This window comes from Artibeus jamaicensis, unplaced genomic scaffold, assembly GCF_021234435.1.
Source record: "Artibeus jamaicensis isolate MK-2021 breed Jamaican fruit bat unplaced genomic scaffold, CSHL_Jam_final contig_464, whole genome shotgun sequence".
Classification (NCBI taxonomy): Eukaryota; Metazoa; Chordata; class Mammalia; order Chiroptera; family Phyllostomidae; genus Artibeus; species Artibeus jamaicensis.
The window spans coordinates 13321938-13341817 of record NW_026521842.1 but is presented as its reverse complement, the minus strand read 5'-3'; the positions used below and the strand labels follow the sequence as shown (position 1 = coordinate 13341817).

General features: G+C 41.6%; 1 protein-coding gene across 4 annotated transcripts in view; it reads right to left on the bottom strand.

Moving 5' to 3' along the window:
* WDR59 (WD repeat domain 59) overlaps positions 1-19880 on the bottom strand; it is a 126228-nt gene that overhangs the window by 48000 nt on the left and 58348 nt on the right. For 2 of the 4 annotated variants that reach the window (XM_053666598.1, XM_053666597.1), the window contains exons 16-21: positions 19629-19785; positions 18937-19006; positions 13917-14070; positions 4427-4560; positions 3192-3273; positions 143-255 (exon numbers count right to left, since the gene is read on the bottom strand). In XM_053666598.1, the coding sequence (XP_053522573.1) occupies positions 143-255; positions 3192-3273; positions 4427-4560; positions 13917-14070; positions 18937-19006; positions 19629-19785 (710 nt within the window). The other 2 variants (XM_053666600.1, XM_053666599.1) reach the window with 2 other exon arrangements.

Genomic DNA, 19880 nt, shown 5'->3' with positions numbered 1-19880 from the left:
TGTAGCGTGAAAAGGAAAGCTCTCCCTTCCACCTCTCGTGGTCAGGCCGCTGCACTTTCCTCTCAGACAATAACCATGCAAGTGCTGACAGACCTAAAATTCCCATCATTCGTTTTCCTCACTTTCAGCTCTCCAAACCTACAGTGACTCCAGCAGCTGTCGCCCGAATGGATGCCGAGCCCAGGGTGTCTCCAAATCCGGATCAGACTTCGGACCAAGGCAAAGATCTGTAGCTACTGTAGCCAGCGACCAAACCTGGACAAGTGAAAGAGAAACGCCCACACTCAGAGTGGGGAGGGCAGGGACAGGAAGCGTGAAAGAACCCCACCATACACGCCCCCCTGCTACTCTGAGAGCCGCACAGCAGGAGCTTCCCTAAGGGCAGGGTTTCAGGCCCCACCCCAGGCCTACCAAATCAGGAATGGCAGTCTAGCGAGGTTCTCAGGGGACTGTAGCATTTCAGAAACACTAGCCAAATAAACTCGGATTAAGCAAACCTCAGAGAAATGACGCTGCAATAACTTCAACAGGTTGTCTATTTAACCACTAACTCCCGTGACTTTTTCTGCTGCTTCATCAGTGAATTGGCAGGGAGGAAAAAGCATTTGGTATCATCACATTAAAGACCCGTCGTTCTTTAGCAAATAGTGAAAAGCTGCTGCTTTCCTCACAAAAGTTTCAGTACACTCTCTGAACCTATAGAAAAATAGCCCAAGCCAAACCAGACTTGGCTTTCTTTGTGTTAACACCAAATCCAAGGAATATCTCCCTCCAAACTTGACATCTCGTGGGGCCTGGTGTCATCCAGCAGAAACTAATGTGTTTTAAGTGTCTATTAAACCTGAGATGTAGCACACGCTAAATAACGCTGTGCCATCAATATAGCCCACTCCCCTCCACACCTTTATTTTATTTTTTAATATTTTATTTATTTTTGGAGACAAGTGAAGGGAGGGAGAAAGAAACATTGATCGGTTGCCTCTTGCACGACCCCAACCAGGGACCTGGCCCACAACCCAGGCATGTGCCCTGACCAGGAACAGAACTAGTGACCTTTTGGTTCTCAGGCCAACACTCAGTCCACTGAGCCACACCAGCCAGGGCCCCTCCACACCTTTAAAAATGGAATACAGTTCCAGGAAATCTTTCTTAGTAGCAACAGATCATTGTAGCCTACTGACTGGAAAACACTACATTAGACTCTGTGGGAAACTTGAAAAGGGAAATGCAGTCTTTAAACAAGGAGTTTAAAATCTAAGAAAAAAGAATGAGTAAATAAAAATACTGAAAAACAGAGAAACATATTTGGTGTGTAAAAAATTAGTTATGTGGCATCAATATTGTTAATGTGTGCAAGTATTGGTTCAAATGAGAAACTGAGGTTATGTTCATGTTCACCTCTAATAAGTGGCTCATGTGCACGGCTGCCGAAAGAGACCGGATGGGATATCTACTACCCTGGCTGGCAACCTAGATCTGTTATTTCCTCTCTTATAACATGTACTTCCTAACAGCTTCAAAGGAAATAGCTGACACTTAGGCTTATTTCTGCAACTCAATGAAAAATAGTAAGCACATCATTGTCGACATGTGCATGAAGAATAGAAAAAATTTTTCAACCATTTGCATCGATGTCACATCTGTCCCGTATGAAACAGTGCCATAGCGCAAATCATGAAGATAATTGCAAGAAGAGCCGTAGTAAATGCACCATATATTGGGTAGGTACCATCTATCAGGACCTTAGAAGTATTGTTCCTACTTTACAGTCGAGGAAACCAAGGTTCAGGAGGATAAGGGGGCTGCCTAGGATCACAGAACAAAAAAGTAACAGGGCCGCGGTTCAAACTCAGGTCCGTCTAAATTCAAGGGAAAGGCTTTCTCATCATACCTCACACTAGCCTGAGTCTCCTAATAAAAATTTAAACAACAAAGCAAAGCACTTTAGGATGTAATTTTTCCTCAGAGAATGTTTTTCAGAACATGAACGTTGGGTCTGCCTTGGCACTGCATTTACCAGTTTCCTCACCAGCCCTATGAGGTGATTCTTCTCGCAGTTCCCATCTCACAAACAGTACACAGAGGCTGAGAGAGCCTGAAATGATCTGCCCAGGAGCACAGCACCGGGGTGCTGAGCGGGACCTACGCATCCTGTTACACATTCCCCAGTATTTCTACAACTGTATTTTGCTACTTAGCGTTTGCAGAACTTTAGGTGGCTGGCTCCTTATAGAAATAGATTATATTCATGACTTCAAATTTCACCTAATAGGGCTTGAGCAAAAACTTGGCAGTGCTTATTAGGAGACAAATGGAAATCCTAGGAATCTTTTACAAATAGAAATCAAGGGAAGGCCTTAGCTCAAGTCATTTGGAGGGTTATAGGGGAAAAAAACTGAGTGAATAGGGAAACAGCTAGCAGTTCCCACTGTTCAATTGTTTTTTAGTGTGAGGATTACCTCACACTAAAGACTAAAGGGCAACAGACATGGAGAGTGAGTAGATTAGTGGTCTCCTGGGGCTGGGTTGGGGAAGAAGGGATTGAGAACTAAGGGGTGTGGGGTGTCTTTTTAAAGTAATGAAAATGTTCTAGAAGTATTCGTGGCAATGGTTGCAAAACTCTGTGAATACACTAAAAGCCATTAGATGGTGCATTTTAAATGGGTGAATTGCATGGTATATGGACTATATCTCAGTAAAGCTGTTAAAAAACAATGTAGGAGCACTTTGCTTTAATACATTGATGTATTCCTGCAAAAATGAAGATTTAAATTTTTGTGAGATCACACGTTTTTAAATTGAACATGTCTATTCTAAAGGAATGTTTTTGTAAACTTGTTATGAAATGAAGCATTTCTAAAAGGAAAATAAAATAGAATTGAGAGTACAAAGGGTAAAGGTGCTGATACCCAAACTTAGGTGTGTAACAATCACCACGGTACTGAAAAGAAAAGAGATGCAATAAAAAATACTTAGTAAATACTTTAGGGTCCTCTCGACTGAGCACTAATAAGAAAAGCATCCAAGAGACTTAGAAAGCTGCTCTAGCCCTATAGTTTGGCAAAGAAAATGAGTGAGAAACTGCAAAATAGGAGACAGACCTTGAAATGTTACTAAACCGTAACTACAAACTGAAAACAACCTGCTCAAAAAGGAAGACCCAGATCTCCAGCAAAAGGAATGGACAGTACCTGGACAAGATCCTTCCTTCCAACAAGCAAGGCAGAAGTAGCATTCTTCTGACACGTTTCTTGAATATCGTTTACATTTAATCTGAAATTCAAAAAGAATTTAAAAGTTTCTTTCTAAAAACAAAATAACAATTCTTTCTAGTCTAACTTCCTAAATCAATGATTCCTGCTTTTGACCAACAGATAAAAAACCGCCTCTTTGATTGTCACTCAAAATGTTTTACTTGTATTGGCCTAAACGTACCTTTATACGTAACATGAAGAAAATGCTTAACTACCAGCTGATGCTGTGTGTGGGTTCAGGCCGGGGAAGGTGAAATCGCTCACTCTTTGAAGCTGGGGGAGGCGGCCAGACTCAAAGACCAATATGCCAACCCACTTTTCTGTGGAGCACCTCAGGCTTGAAGGTTGGATAAAAATGGACTGAAATACATACAACAGCATAGTTTCTAACACAAAGAATAGTATGCTGTGTATATACTACCCAATAAATACGGTACTTTTTGTTATGTGTTCAAGTTCAAGAAAAAGGGAAACTGCAGACCAACCTCTACGGTTGTCACTCATTTCCCAACTCCCTTCAACCAAAGTGGCTCTGCTTGATCCATTTCACTGGCTGGGCCTGGGAAGCAGAATTCTGAGGCTGTTCTCAAGATTTCTGCCTCCTGACATAGTACTTTTTAGAAATCCCTCCCTCTAAATGTGGGCAAAACCAGTGACTACCGATGGAATGTCACCTCCATGATTAAGTTACCATTTATCAGTCTTCAAACCTGTCAACAGGGAGATTATCCTGAGTGAGCCTGACCTAACCAGGTGACACCTTAGAAAGAAGTTGTAGTGACAGTGAGACACTCCTATTGGTCTCAAAGAAGATGAAATTCACCTAGTTCAATGGCTGCAAGAAACCGAATTCTGCTAACAAGTTGAATGAGCTGGAAGAGGACCCTGAGCATTAGATAAGCACATTGCCTGCTCAACTCCATGATTTCAGCCTGGTGAGACCTGAGCAAGGACCCAGTGAGGCCATGCCCTGACCCACGGAAACTGTGAGACAATGTGCACTGTTTTAACCCACTAAGTCTGTGGTAGTTTGTCATGCTCAAATGGAAAGCTAACACACTGGGCTTCTCCTAAAACTGCTTTTGAAGAAAGGGTTCCAACACTTAAGCAAACAAAACTTTGATAATTCTGACTAAATGACAGGCATGGCACACTTGACGTTTTGAACTTACATGTACAGTTCTCCCAGTGCCTTATGAACTGGAAGAAGGCATGCGATATCCTGGATGATAACTTTCCCGGCAGCCTTGATGGGTCGATTGCCTGAGTCTGATCCCTCACGCTTGCTTTTCCATCTCCTCGATTTCTGGGGGAGATGACAAGATATAACTAATAGGGACTTTGATGAATGGAAACCTACAGTTGCAGAGCACATCATAGTTGGGTCACTGGCAATTTGCAGAGACTTTGCATTACATCATGCCCACAATTACATGAATCAGCATCTGTAGGAAACAAAAGGATAACAAAGGGCATTGAGCTCTTGGTCCCAAAGCCTAACAGAGGAAAACAGGCACCTGCTGCAGAACTGGGTACATTCTGCAGGTGCTCAAAAACAGACATCTTGAAGCCAGGATTTTAAAAATAAAGACAAAAAAGAACAGCAGGTAAATAAGTTAGCAAAGACCACAAAAATGTGGGAGAATGGCTTTTAAGGTTAGGTTCAAAGTTCTTGCTTGAAACTAACCCAAGGTTTTTTTTCCTTCTAAAGACAGTTTGAACAGACAGTGTGGGCTCTGCAAACTGTAATCTATGGTAAGCAGACAGAAAAACTTAGTAGCTCAAAGAGACTTATCCTGTTTTCCTAGCAGACTTAAATTATTTCTAAAAGTAATTATTTTAGAATGTCGAAAATACTTGAGCAGAGAGAGGGACGTGGGTAATGGACGTGGAAGATCATGAGCAATTATCGTATTCCCCCAGAGCCTTACCTACAAATGGCTACACAGGAGCCTGATTGTGAGAAATGAGAGATGTCTCAGAAAATGGAAATTATTAGAGTAGCACCATCTGGTATCTTTAAAATGACAACCAGCCAAGACAGTGGTATTCTCTTTTATTTTATTGCCAGAAATTAATAAGGGGGCCACCAAAGTGACTCAGCTGAGAGGGGAGACACGTTTTTTTAACAAAGGATGAAAAGGAGCCAGTGGAAGGGCCTGCCATTGGGGTCCAAAAACCAAGTTACAGGTCTGTTTGCCACATGTGCTGGTTCAAGGTGACCCTGGGCAAATTACTCATTTGCTGTGAATTTGGTCTCAGGTCACTCTCTCTTTGTTCACTGAAAACATGTGGCTCAGATGAGCTGTTGCTCCAATCTCACAAGGTTAATAAGGGTGCAGGGAATAGGAGAGTGTACACTGTAAACTGAAAAAGTGCCATTTTAAAATCTGTAATTTTTATGAATGTATAAGCCTTCGGAGATACAGATTTGATCATTATTTAGATGACTCACAAATTCATTTTCCACAAGTGATTTTTATATCATCGCTCTTCCACAAATCAGTCACGGTCCACATTCAGACGTCTCTGACCCCCGCTGTCTCACCTAATCCCGAAGTTGCCCAGTGCATGTAACTCCTTCCAGGGCTAGTCAGTGTCATGAAACCTACCAAATCCAGGGCACCTGGGCTTAGTTCAAGAAAGGTAAGTGAAGAAGTTTAACCAAAATATTTGAATCACTTATAATTGGTAAATACATATGCTTCATGATCAATTTGGACCTTAATCCATTTGCTCTTAAGAGGCAGTTCAATTATTATTTACTGTTTATCTATATACAAGACACTATTCTGCAATATAATATGAAGCTTAATCTATTATTGTGAGATAGCCCTTTAATTCTCTGCTAGCCCTGGTTATTTTCTAAACTTGAATTATGTGCATACTCACAAAAAGCACTATCCTTTTAGCCATAAATATCCTGAGATGGATGCAGGTAAGAGAGTGTGCTAAAGAGCAAACAACCTGTCAGAACGGACTGGAGCCAGGCAGTGTCAACCGACACAGAGGACGCTGTCGTGTGCACACTGGTATCACGATATGACTGGTTTTAGTAGGGAAGGTAATTTGGCAGAGATGGGAACAGCAGTGTGGTTAACTAGAATGAGGGTGTAAGTACACACACTCCAGGAAATGACAAACCCAGAGGTCCCAAGTAACTGGCCATCTCACATGAGTTTAAGGGAAGGAAGGAAGGGAGGGAGGAAGGGAGGGAGGGAGGAAGGGGAAAAAGAAAAGAAAAGGAAAAAGGAAGGGAAAAAGGGAGGAAAGGGGAAAGGAAAGGAAAGGAAAGGAAAGGAAAGGAAAGGAAAGGAAAGGAAAGGAAAGGAAAGGAAAGGAAAGGAAAGGAAAGGAAAGGAAAGGAAAGAAAGGAAAGGAAAGGTCTATACTATAGAGATTCAACTAGCAAGGGAATATGATCCATCTAATTCGGTCTTCTGGGCTTCTAAAACACTGTTCCAGGTAGTCATTCTGGTTCCTTAATACAAAGAGAAAATGAAAAGCACTTGAACAATTGAGCAATAAACTAGCTCTGTTTAACTAAACAGGGGTAATAAACAGAGGCTCACAAGGGAGCAGGTTTATACCTTTCAGACCACAGTGAAAACCACTGCAATACCCTTTTTGAGCAAACCCAATAAAAATATAATATTAAGACCCACGTGCTGAAAGTGGTTCATTTGCAAACAGACTAGCTCATTTAAAAATGTTTTTCCTGGTAGCCTTGAGTGATTTCTAAGAGTGATCATTTTAGAATGTCAAATATACTTGCACAGAGTGGGTAATGGACATGGAAGATCATGAGCAATTATCTTATTTCCCCAGAGCCTTACCTACAAATGGTTACACAGGCTCCCATATACAGGAAATGAGAGATGTCTAGACACAAGTCCAAGTGTACAGACATTTGGCTTGCCTGCCATTAGTAACTTTAGCTCCTGCCACGACCCCTTACCATGGGAGCATTAGCCTTCGCTACAGCTCCCTTGAGAAGGGGCTGTGGCCTCCATTACTCAAGGCCACACTCGTAAGAGCTGAGATTCAAACACAGGGCTGTCAGGCTACTAAGCCCATATTTGTTAACTTGTCTTTTTAAAAGTATGATTGTAGATTAAAAGGAGAAAAAAAATAAGTCCTGATTAAGCTACCTGTAAATATGGAAATAGCTTGGTCCATTTTTAAATGGATCCATTTCTGCACAGAAGGAGGACAGCATCTGATTCTAGTGAGGCCTATCCTCTACAATGACTCACTTCTAGTCACTTCTCTGCCAAGCACTGTAACTGGTTATGCTAAGCCAGAGCAGTGAGCTGCAGATCGGCAGAGGCCAGCAGCTCCCACAGCTATGGCTTCACATAGGGCACACCACACTCAGACCCAGGTGCTGCATTTCGGGCCAGGTTCAGGAACCTGCACCTCACTCTGTTTAATCACCTTTATGGATTTGTTAGGATTAGGTGCATTCATAGAGAAGACTCGGAATCCAGTGAGATGTATTAGGACTCTGTCCCCACCTGCAGTCCTGGTTTACAGAGATCAGCAGAAACAAACCAATATGAGTCATTAATAAGCACTTGATGGTCTTGGACAACTATCTACGATTATCCTTCACTGGATTATGGGAAGCAGAGTCTGTATTCCCTGGGACTTCCTTGTCAACTTCTTGAGACATACCAGACTTCTAGGTGCTTCTCTGTTTGATCTGTTTAATGCATAGGTGATGTTTTATGAAAGGCTGCTTTCCAGCCTATAATAGGAGAAGTTTCCCCAAAACAGGGTCACCTAATTATAGCCGTCACCAAGAATCAAACTATAAAAGCAATTATGGGACACCAGTGTTCATTCATTTAATCCAGCAAGAAATACTTCATTAAACATCTTTAAACAGTCACAAAACAGTTTCTTTTTCAATCTGTTGGTTGGTGGTTTTAAAATATGAAATATTTCCCCTTCAGTCTACAGGGGTCACTCAGTAATCCTGTCTAGTGGCCGATTACTCTAGGGATTCAAACAAAACAAGGCTGCCTAAATGAAGGCACGTTAAATCTCAAACCACTGATGCTCCCTAATGAGCATGGAAAACTTTTCAGGGTGTTTTTCTAGAGCTTTGGAGATAAAAAGGGTTCGTATTCCACCCACACTTCCCCAAGACTTCCTTTCCCCTTAACATCTTGTGCGACTTCAGGAGTCCCTCTCATCTGTGCAAGTGTCGGGTGATGACAGGGAGAGAACAATGACACACCAGTCTGCGTGTGACTGACCTTTCCAGGTGAGGGGAGGGCACTCGGCCCAAACGTCCCCTAATTCCACTGCCTTGCTCCAGTCTCACTCTGATGGGCTAAAACACTGATGCTTTTCTGGGCAGTAAAATCTGTTATCTCTGGGAAGCAAAGGACTCCGAATTTCTCTTAGGTCTTCTCAATGCCCCATCAAGAAAAAAAATGCCCTTCCCCACAGATTAGGAGCAGGGATTGAGAAAAGAGAGACAAAGCAACACAGACAATTATCACATAATGAGCACTGGGATGCTCCTCTGAACATACCAAGAAGGGGTCCATGGAATTACGGGAAAGAGAACAGGGAAGGAACGAGTCAGGTGGGAGGGAGCAGGAGGGAAGCATTGGTGCAAATAGCACTGAATGACAACCAACAGCCAGCTAGCGACTGTACCACCAGTGTTACTGCTACAATTGGAGGCAACATCGATGCCGATAAATGGGTTAAATGCAAAAACAGCCCAAGAATAAGTAACCAACTGCTTTGCAGCAACCCCATCAACAATGCATAATCAGCAGAGTGGGCAGTGAATCTAGATGAGTTCCTGTTGAAATAGCAGCAGGAGCAGGACTGCGGGGAAAAACCCGTGGAAATTCGGCAGTCGGCTTGGCTGGGACAGCCGTTCTGAGGAAAGGCGGCCACACTGGCAGCTCCAACTGCACGCTGTTGGCAGCAGTGGTGCTTGCTCATCAGGGCTCCTGATTTCAACTGGTTTTTATACGAAAAGGCTGTAACTATTCCCCTAAGTATTTTTTTACACCAAATGAAATTTACGCTAAAGCCTCAGGGCTGCCTTGCACAGCCTGAGGTCACCGTGGCACTGCTGGCACGTAAAAGGGGCGGGAGAGGAAGACAGAAGAGGGAAGATGGCCGATAGGACAAGAAAGATAGAACAGGAAGAGAGGATGTCCGCAGCATGGTTTTACTGTCAGTGCAAAATACTGATGGTAAGGGGAAAAAATTTGTTACAGGTCGTTGCCAAAGGAGAAACACTAGCTTATGTGTCATGCTAATGAAGCAAGTGGGCACTTCCCTCTTTGAATTAGACCAAGATGATAAAAACAGATAGAATGGTGGAAGCCTCTTATATCTTCCTCTGCTTCCCCAATGCCAAAGGTGGGCTTTTGAAAGCTCTATGAAATCATACAGATTCTCCAAATGAAATCAGGTGAGCTCAAGGTTTACAACTGGCTTCTTCCCAAGAAACCCAGTATTGAGCTTCATTTTCAGAAGTCCATTCACAATCCTTAATGGTATCAGTATCCACCCATCTGAAACTGTCAGGGAAACTGCCAGGGAGGCAGCCCTTGGCACATGACTCCTGAGAATGGAAATTTACTGTGGCTGGTCCTGAAGCCCAGCCAGCTCGTCATTTCAGGTTCCTCAAAGGCAGGCAGGTGGCATTTTATTCTTGGGCCTTTGGGCAGAGACAGAATTAGTCAAGGAGAGCATTTGCACAGCGCACAGTACCGGGAAGTCGTTAATTGCTTGTATGGACCAACGTCGCCGGGCAGAGCGAGGAGACATCTGTGTGTGAAAACGTTACACCCAGGAAGAGGGAAGAAAAACACCAAGAAAATTAAAAGGGAAAAATATAGAATGAATGAAAGCTTCCCATACATCTGATGGATTAAAAGGCACCATAATATACTACAAAATTGGGATTGAATTGACTACCAAATCTGAATGTAAAACAGCGATAGGTGAATTCCCTCACCTCCCTCTCAACCCGTCACACTCCAAACCCAGCTCCAGCGTCCTTGTTCTTCAGCCCAAAACACTTCTCAGGGTATAATAAGGCTGACGCCCACACTGCGCTGACACAGGAACTGTGATCAAGGTCTGTGGCTCACTGACAAGGATCAGAGCCACCAGGCAAGTGGAGTGACGGTGGTGGAGTGGGTGTGCACGAGAAGGGTCTCATTCCTAAAAAGGAAGTTCATCGTACACTCAGTACCACACTGTTATAGTGTGTGGCTAAAGGGCAATGGAGAAAATGGAAATCCTGACCTTGAGACAGCAGGACTATTTTTAGAGTGAAGCCATGGGGAAGGGAGAGCCCCGGAGAAATGCGGGGAAGAGGGAGCTACGGTGAAGGACTTAAGGTCACTCTTGCTAACAACATGTGAACCTGGGAACGCAGGCACTGTTTAGGGAAATCAGAAGTTATTCTTGCAACTTCGAGACCTCCCCAGTTATTTATATTACAGCTATTTTAATAACATAAACTGAAGAAAATGTGGGAGGTTGCAAAATTTTGTAAACATTGAACAGTGTGGTGACTGCAGGGATGGGTGGGTGTAGGGGAAGGGGCTGTGGGGGGATAGATAGTAATGGGGAAAATACAATTAAAAATTTTAATTAAAAAATGTTACAATACAACAAATCTCTCAATAAAAAAAACTTTAAAAAGAAAAAAATTAAATGTTTATAGGGTAATGCCTAGTTTCTCAGAAGTTCTGGGCCTTCCAATTCACCCTTAGAATAAGCAGTATTTCATCAACTTTTAATAGTTGGTCCAGTTACTAAATGAATGCTAGCACCTCTCTGTGTTTCCTAACTTCCTATAAAAGGTGTCTCATGTTTTTAAAAAATTTTGGAAGCAACCACAGAATTACATCTGGAGAACATTTAGCTTAATATAACAACATAACCTAAGCAGGGCAGGTTAAAAACATAAAAACAAGAGCAAGAGACAATAATTCCCCATGGCTCCACGATTTTTTTTTGTAATTGCCAAAATATGCTACAATACTGTCATTGCTACACTTTCAGGCACTTGTATTAGTTTCCTTTATGCTATTCAAAGATCTCAGGGATAGAGATCTAAAAGAGAATAGAGATATGTAGGACAAAAATCTAGGCTGAAAATAAAGACAGGGAAATGTAGTAAACTGGAATCATTTCCAGAACAAAAGTAATGAAAGTGATATTATTTGACCCGTGAAACTAGACTCCTTCAGGCACAAAACCGTACCGCCGTCCATAAGGAGGAGAAGAGGGCCTCTGTGCAGAGTCATGGCTGTATTATTCCCCTGCTTTAATCCTCCCTCCTTACCCCATGCAAATGGGATGGGCATGAACAACTTCGAGGAGTTGTTCTCCTCTTCGAGGAGAGATGAATTTATTTCAAATTCATCACAAAATAACTGAATTGCTCGTTTTAATGTTTTATTAGGTTGAGTCAACCGAAACTTTTCTTTAAGACTGAGAATAGTCACGTATCACCAATTTCATTTAATTTCACCTAAAAATTATTACATCATCCACTGAAATGTACATTCCCTCCCCTGGGGCTTCTAGGGTTCTTGTTATGTTTTATTTCCTGGCCAGTATGATTGTTAATTCACTGAATTACATGCTTATGATTAGTGATCTTTTCTGTTTATATGTTATATAGTCATATAAAAGTGTCATACAAAATTGTAACAAAAGTGTCTCCTCCATTTTACTTGCTCATTATCTGAAGTTAAACCTAAAGACCACTCACTATGTTATCCTCTGGTGGTCATAGCCCATTTTCTGCAGAGAAGCAGCACAGTGGGACCTATGCCAAACTGTACACCGCACTCCTTCCTGGGTCCCTCTTTGTGATTATGCCGTTTGTAGTGAAAGAGGCCAGACCATCAAAACCATGGGGGTAGGAATTACAAATGCTTCTGCATTAGGAGAGGTCCCACGTTGGAACCTGAGTTATTTTGACTGAACGTGGCCTCTACACATTGTCTCAGAGTCAAAAGTGCTAGTCCAGGCACTGTGCCCAATCTGAATCCAAGCATGAGTGGCACGTGACATGACTTAAGGGAATTCAGAACTGCCTCTTTGACTAAAAGATTTCCTCAACCTGGCTGTGACACTGAAGAAAATCCCCACAGTTACCCAACCATGAGTTTCTGTGGCTAGCGTGCATGTCAGTTAAAAAAATGCGTCCTGGCTGCTGTAGCTCAGTGGATTGAGCACAGACCTGCAAACCAGATGATCACGGTTCCAGTCCCAGTCAGGGCACATGCCTGGGTTGCAGGCCAGTTCCCAGCAGGGGACATACAAGAGGCAACCACACATTGATATTTCTCTCCCTCTCTCCTTCACCAGTTTATCAAACCATCTAACCAGTTAGCGGCTACCTGGCATTAAAAAAACATTTTTTTTATTCCAAGAAGGTCTGTACAGCCAAAGAAGTGGAAGTCATTTCAGCAGAGATGTGTGGAAGGGACTATAGAAAGCTGGCCAGAAAGGCAACAAAAAAATCATTGTCCACGTTTGACTGAATGATTTTGCCCAACTCTGATCCTGTCTTAAGCATCAGCGACTGCCACCCGTTTCAGATGACAATGTCCGAGAGGGCCAACCATCAGTGTGAACCAAGACCAGACAGTATGTGCAAAGTGAAGACACCTCCAACACTTACTAGAAAAATAATTTAAAATTTTTAATGGAAGTCAATCCATTATTTCTTTTTTTTTAAAAGATTTTATTTATTTATTTTAGAGAGGAAGAGAAGGAGAAGATAGAAATATCAATGTGTGGTTGCCTCTCGTGAGTCCCCTGCTGGGAACTGGCCTGCAACCCAGGCATGTGCCCTGACTGGGAATAGAACTGCGATCATGTGGTTCACAGGTCCGCACTCAATTCACTCAGCTACACCAGCCAGGGCCATTAGTTCTTAATTAGTGGAGGAAAACAACAAAGAATCCCTAAGAAACGAGTTTCTGAGTAGCTCAAACACCATGTCAGTTAAAAGCCCGTTTCAGCCAGGCTCTCCATCTCACGAGAACGAGTTCTCAGAGTCCTTCCTACGCTCTGCCAACATCACCACTGCTGTCACTAAAGGCTTCTGGCAGCTTCATATGCTTGAGGGATGATGAGTTCTTTGAGAACCCAGGAACGAAAGGACAGGTTCAGATGATTTTTACATGAAATGGTCCATTCAAATGGGTACTTCAGTGTAGACTTAGGAAAACTATAAAACCTCTTAGAGATCGACTTTAAAATTTCTCACAGATATGAAGTTCCAAATATATCAAGATCCTAAACCTTCAGAAATACCCCTTAAGTTGTTGACAAAGATTGGAATACCAAGGAAGACCTGAAGCTAAATTATTCTATCTGAAAGCATGAGAATCAACTTAATTAATGGGGATGACAAAAACAGGATTAAATGGAGAGAAGACTATGGATTATAAGAACAACCATCACTCCCACAATTTACAGCAGTTAAAACCAATGGAAAGGCACCAAACAATGGTCTTTCTTTAAAAAACTATTTATGAAAGTGAAAGACAAGAGGAGATTACTAATTTAGCTGCTGAGCGTGGCAGGCAGGAAGACAAAGAAGAATCCGGGGAAGGGATGAGAATCAGGGGCTGTGGCTCTGCTGCTTACCCGCTCCTTGTAGTAGAAGGAGCTGATGGAGACCTGCTCTTTCTCACTGCGAGTGGGGCTCCCACTGTATAAACGAAGGTTCCCAGGGGCCTCTGTGCGGATCTTCATTGGCGCAATCAAGCCAGTATGATAAGCAGACAAGGCCGAGAGAGATCTGTGGTTGAAAATGCAACATTATCCACACTGGCTTCAATCTCTCCACATTTCTAAGTAGTGCTGTTCTTAGTGCTTGATGAAACCAGAAGAAAAGATGGATAAAATGGGGGAAAATGGAAACTTCAAAAAAGAACCAAAGAGAACTTTTGGAACTGAAAAACATTTTATCTGCAGAAGCAGAGAATGCTTCTCTGATTATATACACAAACATAAAAAATTCAAAGGAATCTACAAACTACTAAAACTAGTACATTAATTTACATACAAAGTCAATCTACAAAAACCTACTATATTTCTATATATTAGAAGCAAACACTTGGAAAATAAACATTTAAAAAATTTAATTTACAATAGCATCAAAACACATCAAATACCTAGAAACAAATTTAATTTAAAAAATGTGCATTGAAAATACAAAATAGGGGATATTGCTGAGAGAAATTAAAGAAGACCCAAGACAACAGGAAAGTACTCTATGTTAGTGGACTGGAAAATTACATATTGTTTAGGTATCGATTTTCTCCAAACTGATCTAGAGTCAAAATAATTCCAATCAAAATTTGAGCTTTATCATAGAAACCAATGAGCTGATCACATCTTTTATAGGAATGTAAAGGACCTAGAATAGCCAACACAATCCTAAATAAAAACAATAAACGTGGAGGACTTAGATTGGAAGACTTAGTATATAAAGCTATAGTAGGAGTAGTATTGTCATCAGAAGAGACCAACTGGTTAAAGAAAAAAGATCCAGAAATAAATCCACAAACATGAACAACTGATTTTCAACAAGTATAGCAATGCACAATGAGACAAGAAAAATCTTTTCTGTAAATGGCGCTGGCTCAATGATACACCTCTACTGAAAAAAAATGAAACTTTGACTTCTAGTTCTTATCAAAATTAATTTGAGATTAATTATAGATTTTGAATGAGAAATTTAAAACTATAACCCTTTGAAAGGAAACATGGAAGAATAGTTTCATGACCTTGGGGTAGGCAAATATTTTTTTTGACAGACCACAAAAGCATTAACCATAAGATTTAAAAACTTATGAATTGGACTTTATAAAAATTTAAAATGCTATTCATCAAAAATCACTAAGGAGGGAGAAAGACAAGCCACAGATTAAAAGAAAATCAATGTATACATCTAGCAAAGGACTTGACCAAAATGAAAAACCACCATAAATAAATAATAAACCCTGACTGGTGTGGCTCAGTAGACTGAGAATCAGCTTGTAAACCAAAAGGTCATGGTTTAATTCCCAGTCAAGGCACATGCCTGAGTTGCAGACCAGTTCCCTGGTTGGGGGAGTGAGAGGCAACTGGCCGATGTTTCTTTCACACATGGATGTCTCTCTCTCTCTCTCTATCTCTCTCTCTGTTTAGCCCTTCCCTCCCATCTCTACAAATAAATAAATAAAATCATTTTTAAAAACTTAAAATTAATGAATAATAACAAAGAGTCCAAAAATGGGCAAAATAGTTGAACAGGCACATTTCGAAAGATACCCAGATGCTCAATTAGCACACGAACCTGGCTCAACATCGCCAGTCATCACAAGAGGCAATGCAAATTAAAGCCACAGGAGATAATCCGATACACCTACCACAATGGCTAAAGTTAAAACAATTAAAAATACCAAGTTTTGGAAAGGATGTGGAGCCGCCAGAACTCTAGAACACTGCCGGTGGGATGTAAAATGGTACAATACAAACACTGGGCACGGACTTGTTTTTGGCAATTCTAATAAAATTAAACATACAACTATCCTATGACCCAGGGATGTGACTCCTTAGGTCCAGAAATTAATACACACATCCATAAAAGAAAATAAATGTGTGAATAAACAAACTGTATTATTTTCATTCAATGAACCTATGGGTACATGCAATAATGAGGATCAATTTCAAAAACATTAAGTTGAGCAAAATAAGCCAGACATAAAATAGCACATGCTGGGTGGGGTTGAGGGGAAGGGCATACAAAATAAAAGATGGTGGAGGGATTAACCAAAGAACATTTATGCACAACAGGTGGACACGAGCAACAATATGGGGACTGGCTTAGGGAGGGGAAAAGGTGGGGCTGGACAGAGGTGAGGAAAGGAGAAAAAGTGGGAACTGTAACAGCATAAACAATAAAAATAAAATTAAAATAGCACATGCTGCAGCCTATTTAGATGAAATTCAAGCAGAGGCAAAAGTAAATGACCATGATGGAAGTCAGAGTAGCAGTTTCCTCTGGGCAAAGTGACCAGGGAAGTTTCAGAGTGAAGGCAATGCTCTGTGTCTTGATCTGAGTGCTTGGTCATCAAGATACACACTTCACAATTTCGTGCTGTAAATTTTAACTCAATAAAACACTGTTAGGCCCTGGCTGGTGTAGCTCAGTGGATTGATTGTGGGCTGCAAACCAAAGGGTCCACAGTTCGATTACCAGTCAGGGCGCATGGGTTGTGGGCCACATCCCCAGTAGGGGCCACGTGAGAAGCAACCATACAATATTTCCCTCCCTCTCTTTCTCCTTCCCTTCCCCTCTCTAAAAATAAATAAATAAAATCTTTTAAAAAATACTGTTAGCATGAAAAACCTTCTAATAGGAACATTTTCCCCCTCTGATCTGAAGTTCAGACATAGATGTATTTTTGTTTTCCTTTGAGAGTGATTGTTTTCCAGTCCAATCTTTCACACAAGGAGCCCAGTGTAATGTAAGGGGTCTCCAGCACTTAACTCCTAGTTCTTGCAGGGCCAAGGTCTCATCTGCCTGGGTTACTGCAGAGACTGGCAAACTCCCAGGACAGCAGCACTCACGCACCTGACTCAATCTCCTTTCTTGTTAGTTCAGCTATTTATTCCTAAGTGTCCTAAAATGTCACACCAATACATCCAGGTGTTTGTAGCAGAAGGGTTTAGAAGTTATCATGGTCACCATATTGTAGAACCAGAAGTCTATGGTATATGACTTACCATATTTAAAATTTAAAAACCAGTACTATGAGGGATGTTGTGTGTGTGGGGTGAAGGGAACAGGGACATATGAGAACTTTCTATACTTCCCAGTCAATTTTATTATGAATGTAAAAGTGCTTTAAATGATAAAGTTTATTAAATTAAAAAAAAAAAAACCTTTACCATATAATCCAGCAATTCTACTCCTAGGTAATGCCCAAGTAAAACAAAAATGTACATCTATACAAAAGCTTGTATACAAATGTTCATAGCAGCATTATTCATAGTACCCAAAAAGTAGAAATAACCCAAATGCCCACTGACTGATGAATGGATAAATAAAATGTGGTACATAGATGTATGAATATTTGGCAAAAAAATAAAGTACTGATACATGCTATAATATGTATGATCCTTAAAACACTATACCGGATAAAAGAAACCATTCACAAAGGACCACATCTTGAATGATTTCATTTATATGAAATGTCTGGAATGAGCACATTTATAGACCAAAAGTAGAATAGCATGTGCCCAGGGCTGAAAGAATAGGGGACTTGGGGGGAGGAGTGACAGCTAAGGGACACAAAGTTCCTTTCTGGAATAATTAAAATGTTCTAGAATTCGCCTGTAGTGATGGCTGCACATATCTGTGAACATACTAAAAGCCACTCAATTACACTCTTTAAATGGGTCAACTGGCCCTGGCTGGTGTAGTTCAGTGGATTGAGCGTGGGCCTGTGAACCACACGATCGCAGTTTGATTCCCATTCAGGGAACATGCCTGGGTTGCAGGCCAGTTCCCAGCAGGGGACTCACGAGAGGCAACCACACATTGATATTTCTCTCCTTCTCTCCTTCCCTTCCCCTCTAAAGATAAATAAATAAAATTTTTTTAAAAATGAATAAAATAAAAATAAAATAAATGGGTCAACTGTATACCCTGTGAATTACATGTCAATAAGACTATTAAAAACTTTTTTTCAAAAAGTAGTAAGAAGAAGAAATGTAGTTACTTATTTAATCTTCAAAGTAAAAGAGGTAGGTGCCATTATCATCCCCAATTATTGTTGAGGAAAATTAAGCACAGTCCTCCGGTCATAAACCTACAAAGATGCCCTGGCCAGGTGGGTCAGCTGGTTGAAGCATCATTTGTGCACCAAAAGGTCATGCGTTTCATTCCCGGTCAGGGCACATACCTAGGTTGTAGGTTCGGTCCCCGGTCAGGGTGTGTACAGGAGGCAACCAATTGATGTTTCTCTCTCACGCTGATATTCCCCTCTCCCTCTCTCTCTAAAATCCTTATTCCCACTGGCTACACTAGATTGCCTCTCAAAAAAGGGAGAAAAGTAATGAAGACTAAACAGAAAACACATACGTTAATCTATTAACAGCGGCTTTCCCTGGGATGAGTTTGAAAAAAAAAGAGAAGAGCTTTCGTAATTTAATTTAAAACTCCCTTATCGTTTGGGTTTTTCCCACAAATGACTCACACAGTTAAAAAGCACGTGAACACACTGCAGTCATGGCAGCAGTGGCTTGTTACTGCTGGGGGCTCTGTACGCTCACTTACTATTCTTCTCATTGTATTTAATGCTCAACTAACACTTTAGCAACAGGGAAAAGCACATGAAAAAGAAACTTTGCCTTATTTTGACAACAGCTTTTATCAAGCTATTCCTTCTAGTGGTTTGGTCATAACTTCACAGTAGAAAGCTTACTTGCAACTTAATGAATCTTATCTTTCCCAAATAAATCTAAGAGGTATTTACTAAAATACCTAATACTTAAAGATAAAATAAGTTGTCCAAAGACAAACTCAGTGGTCACTCCCACCACTGAGTGGGTCACTCAGGTGTCCACCCACTTTATGAATGAATGTGGCCTACATCTGTATCCCCAGACTCACCTCGGAGTAGGTTCTGTCGGAGACACTGCTCGATGCATCGTCACAGGCCTTGTGAAATACACCAGGTACCCTGACAAAGAAGAATCACATGTGCACATGAAGGTCAGTGAGTTAGACGTGGGGTATCCTAAGGCAGCACTGGTCAATCTTTTGTCTATTTCAATATACCTGAAGGACAGAACACATTTCTGTGAGGTGCAGAGGCCCATGACTGCAGCCATACTTAACAAGGACCAAGATCAGAATCTCCAGGACCCAGGAGAGACGGGATGTATGGGGTGTGAAGAGTCTTCACAAGCACTTTACATCCCCCGGCTAGGGGATCTGTTCCCTACCGAGAATCAGGACTCTGAGTAAGCTCAAATTCTCACTCATCAAGACAGTAATTCTGTCTTTTCTTCAAAAAATGAAGAAAAATTGTTCTCTCTCAAAACCTAGAGTCAGAGCCCTGGCTGGTGAGGCTCAGTGGACTGAGTGCTGGCCTGTGAACCAGAGGGTCGCCAGTTCAATCGCAGTCAGGGCACCCGCCTGGGTTGTGGGCCAGGTCCCCACTTACGGGCATGCGAGAGACAAGTAATATCTTTTGCTCGTTTCTCTCCCTTTTCTTCTCCCTCCCTTCCCCACTCTCTAAAAATAAATAAATAAAATAGTTTTTAAAAAGTCTAGAATCAGAGAACCAAAAAGAGACCAACCTGCTCCACAGAACCTGGCCCCCGAAGTCCTAGGAAAGGGAATGTTGGCATCCTGGTATGACCCATAGGCGGTGGTTACCCGGGCAAACGTGGGTAAGGGTGGTGTGACAGAGTTTGGGAGTGCAAAGGGGTTGCTGGAGGCACTGTCTTCTTGATTCTGAAATGTAAAAACCAACAGACTAAAAACCTGTCTCGGGGCTGAATTACAAAGTAAAGGTCTGTTATTACACACCAGAGTGCCCAGGCGCTAAG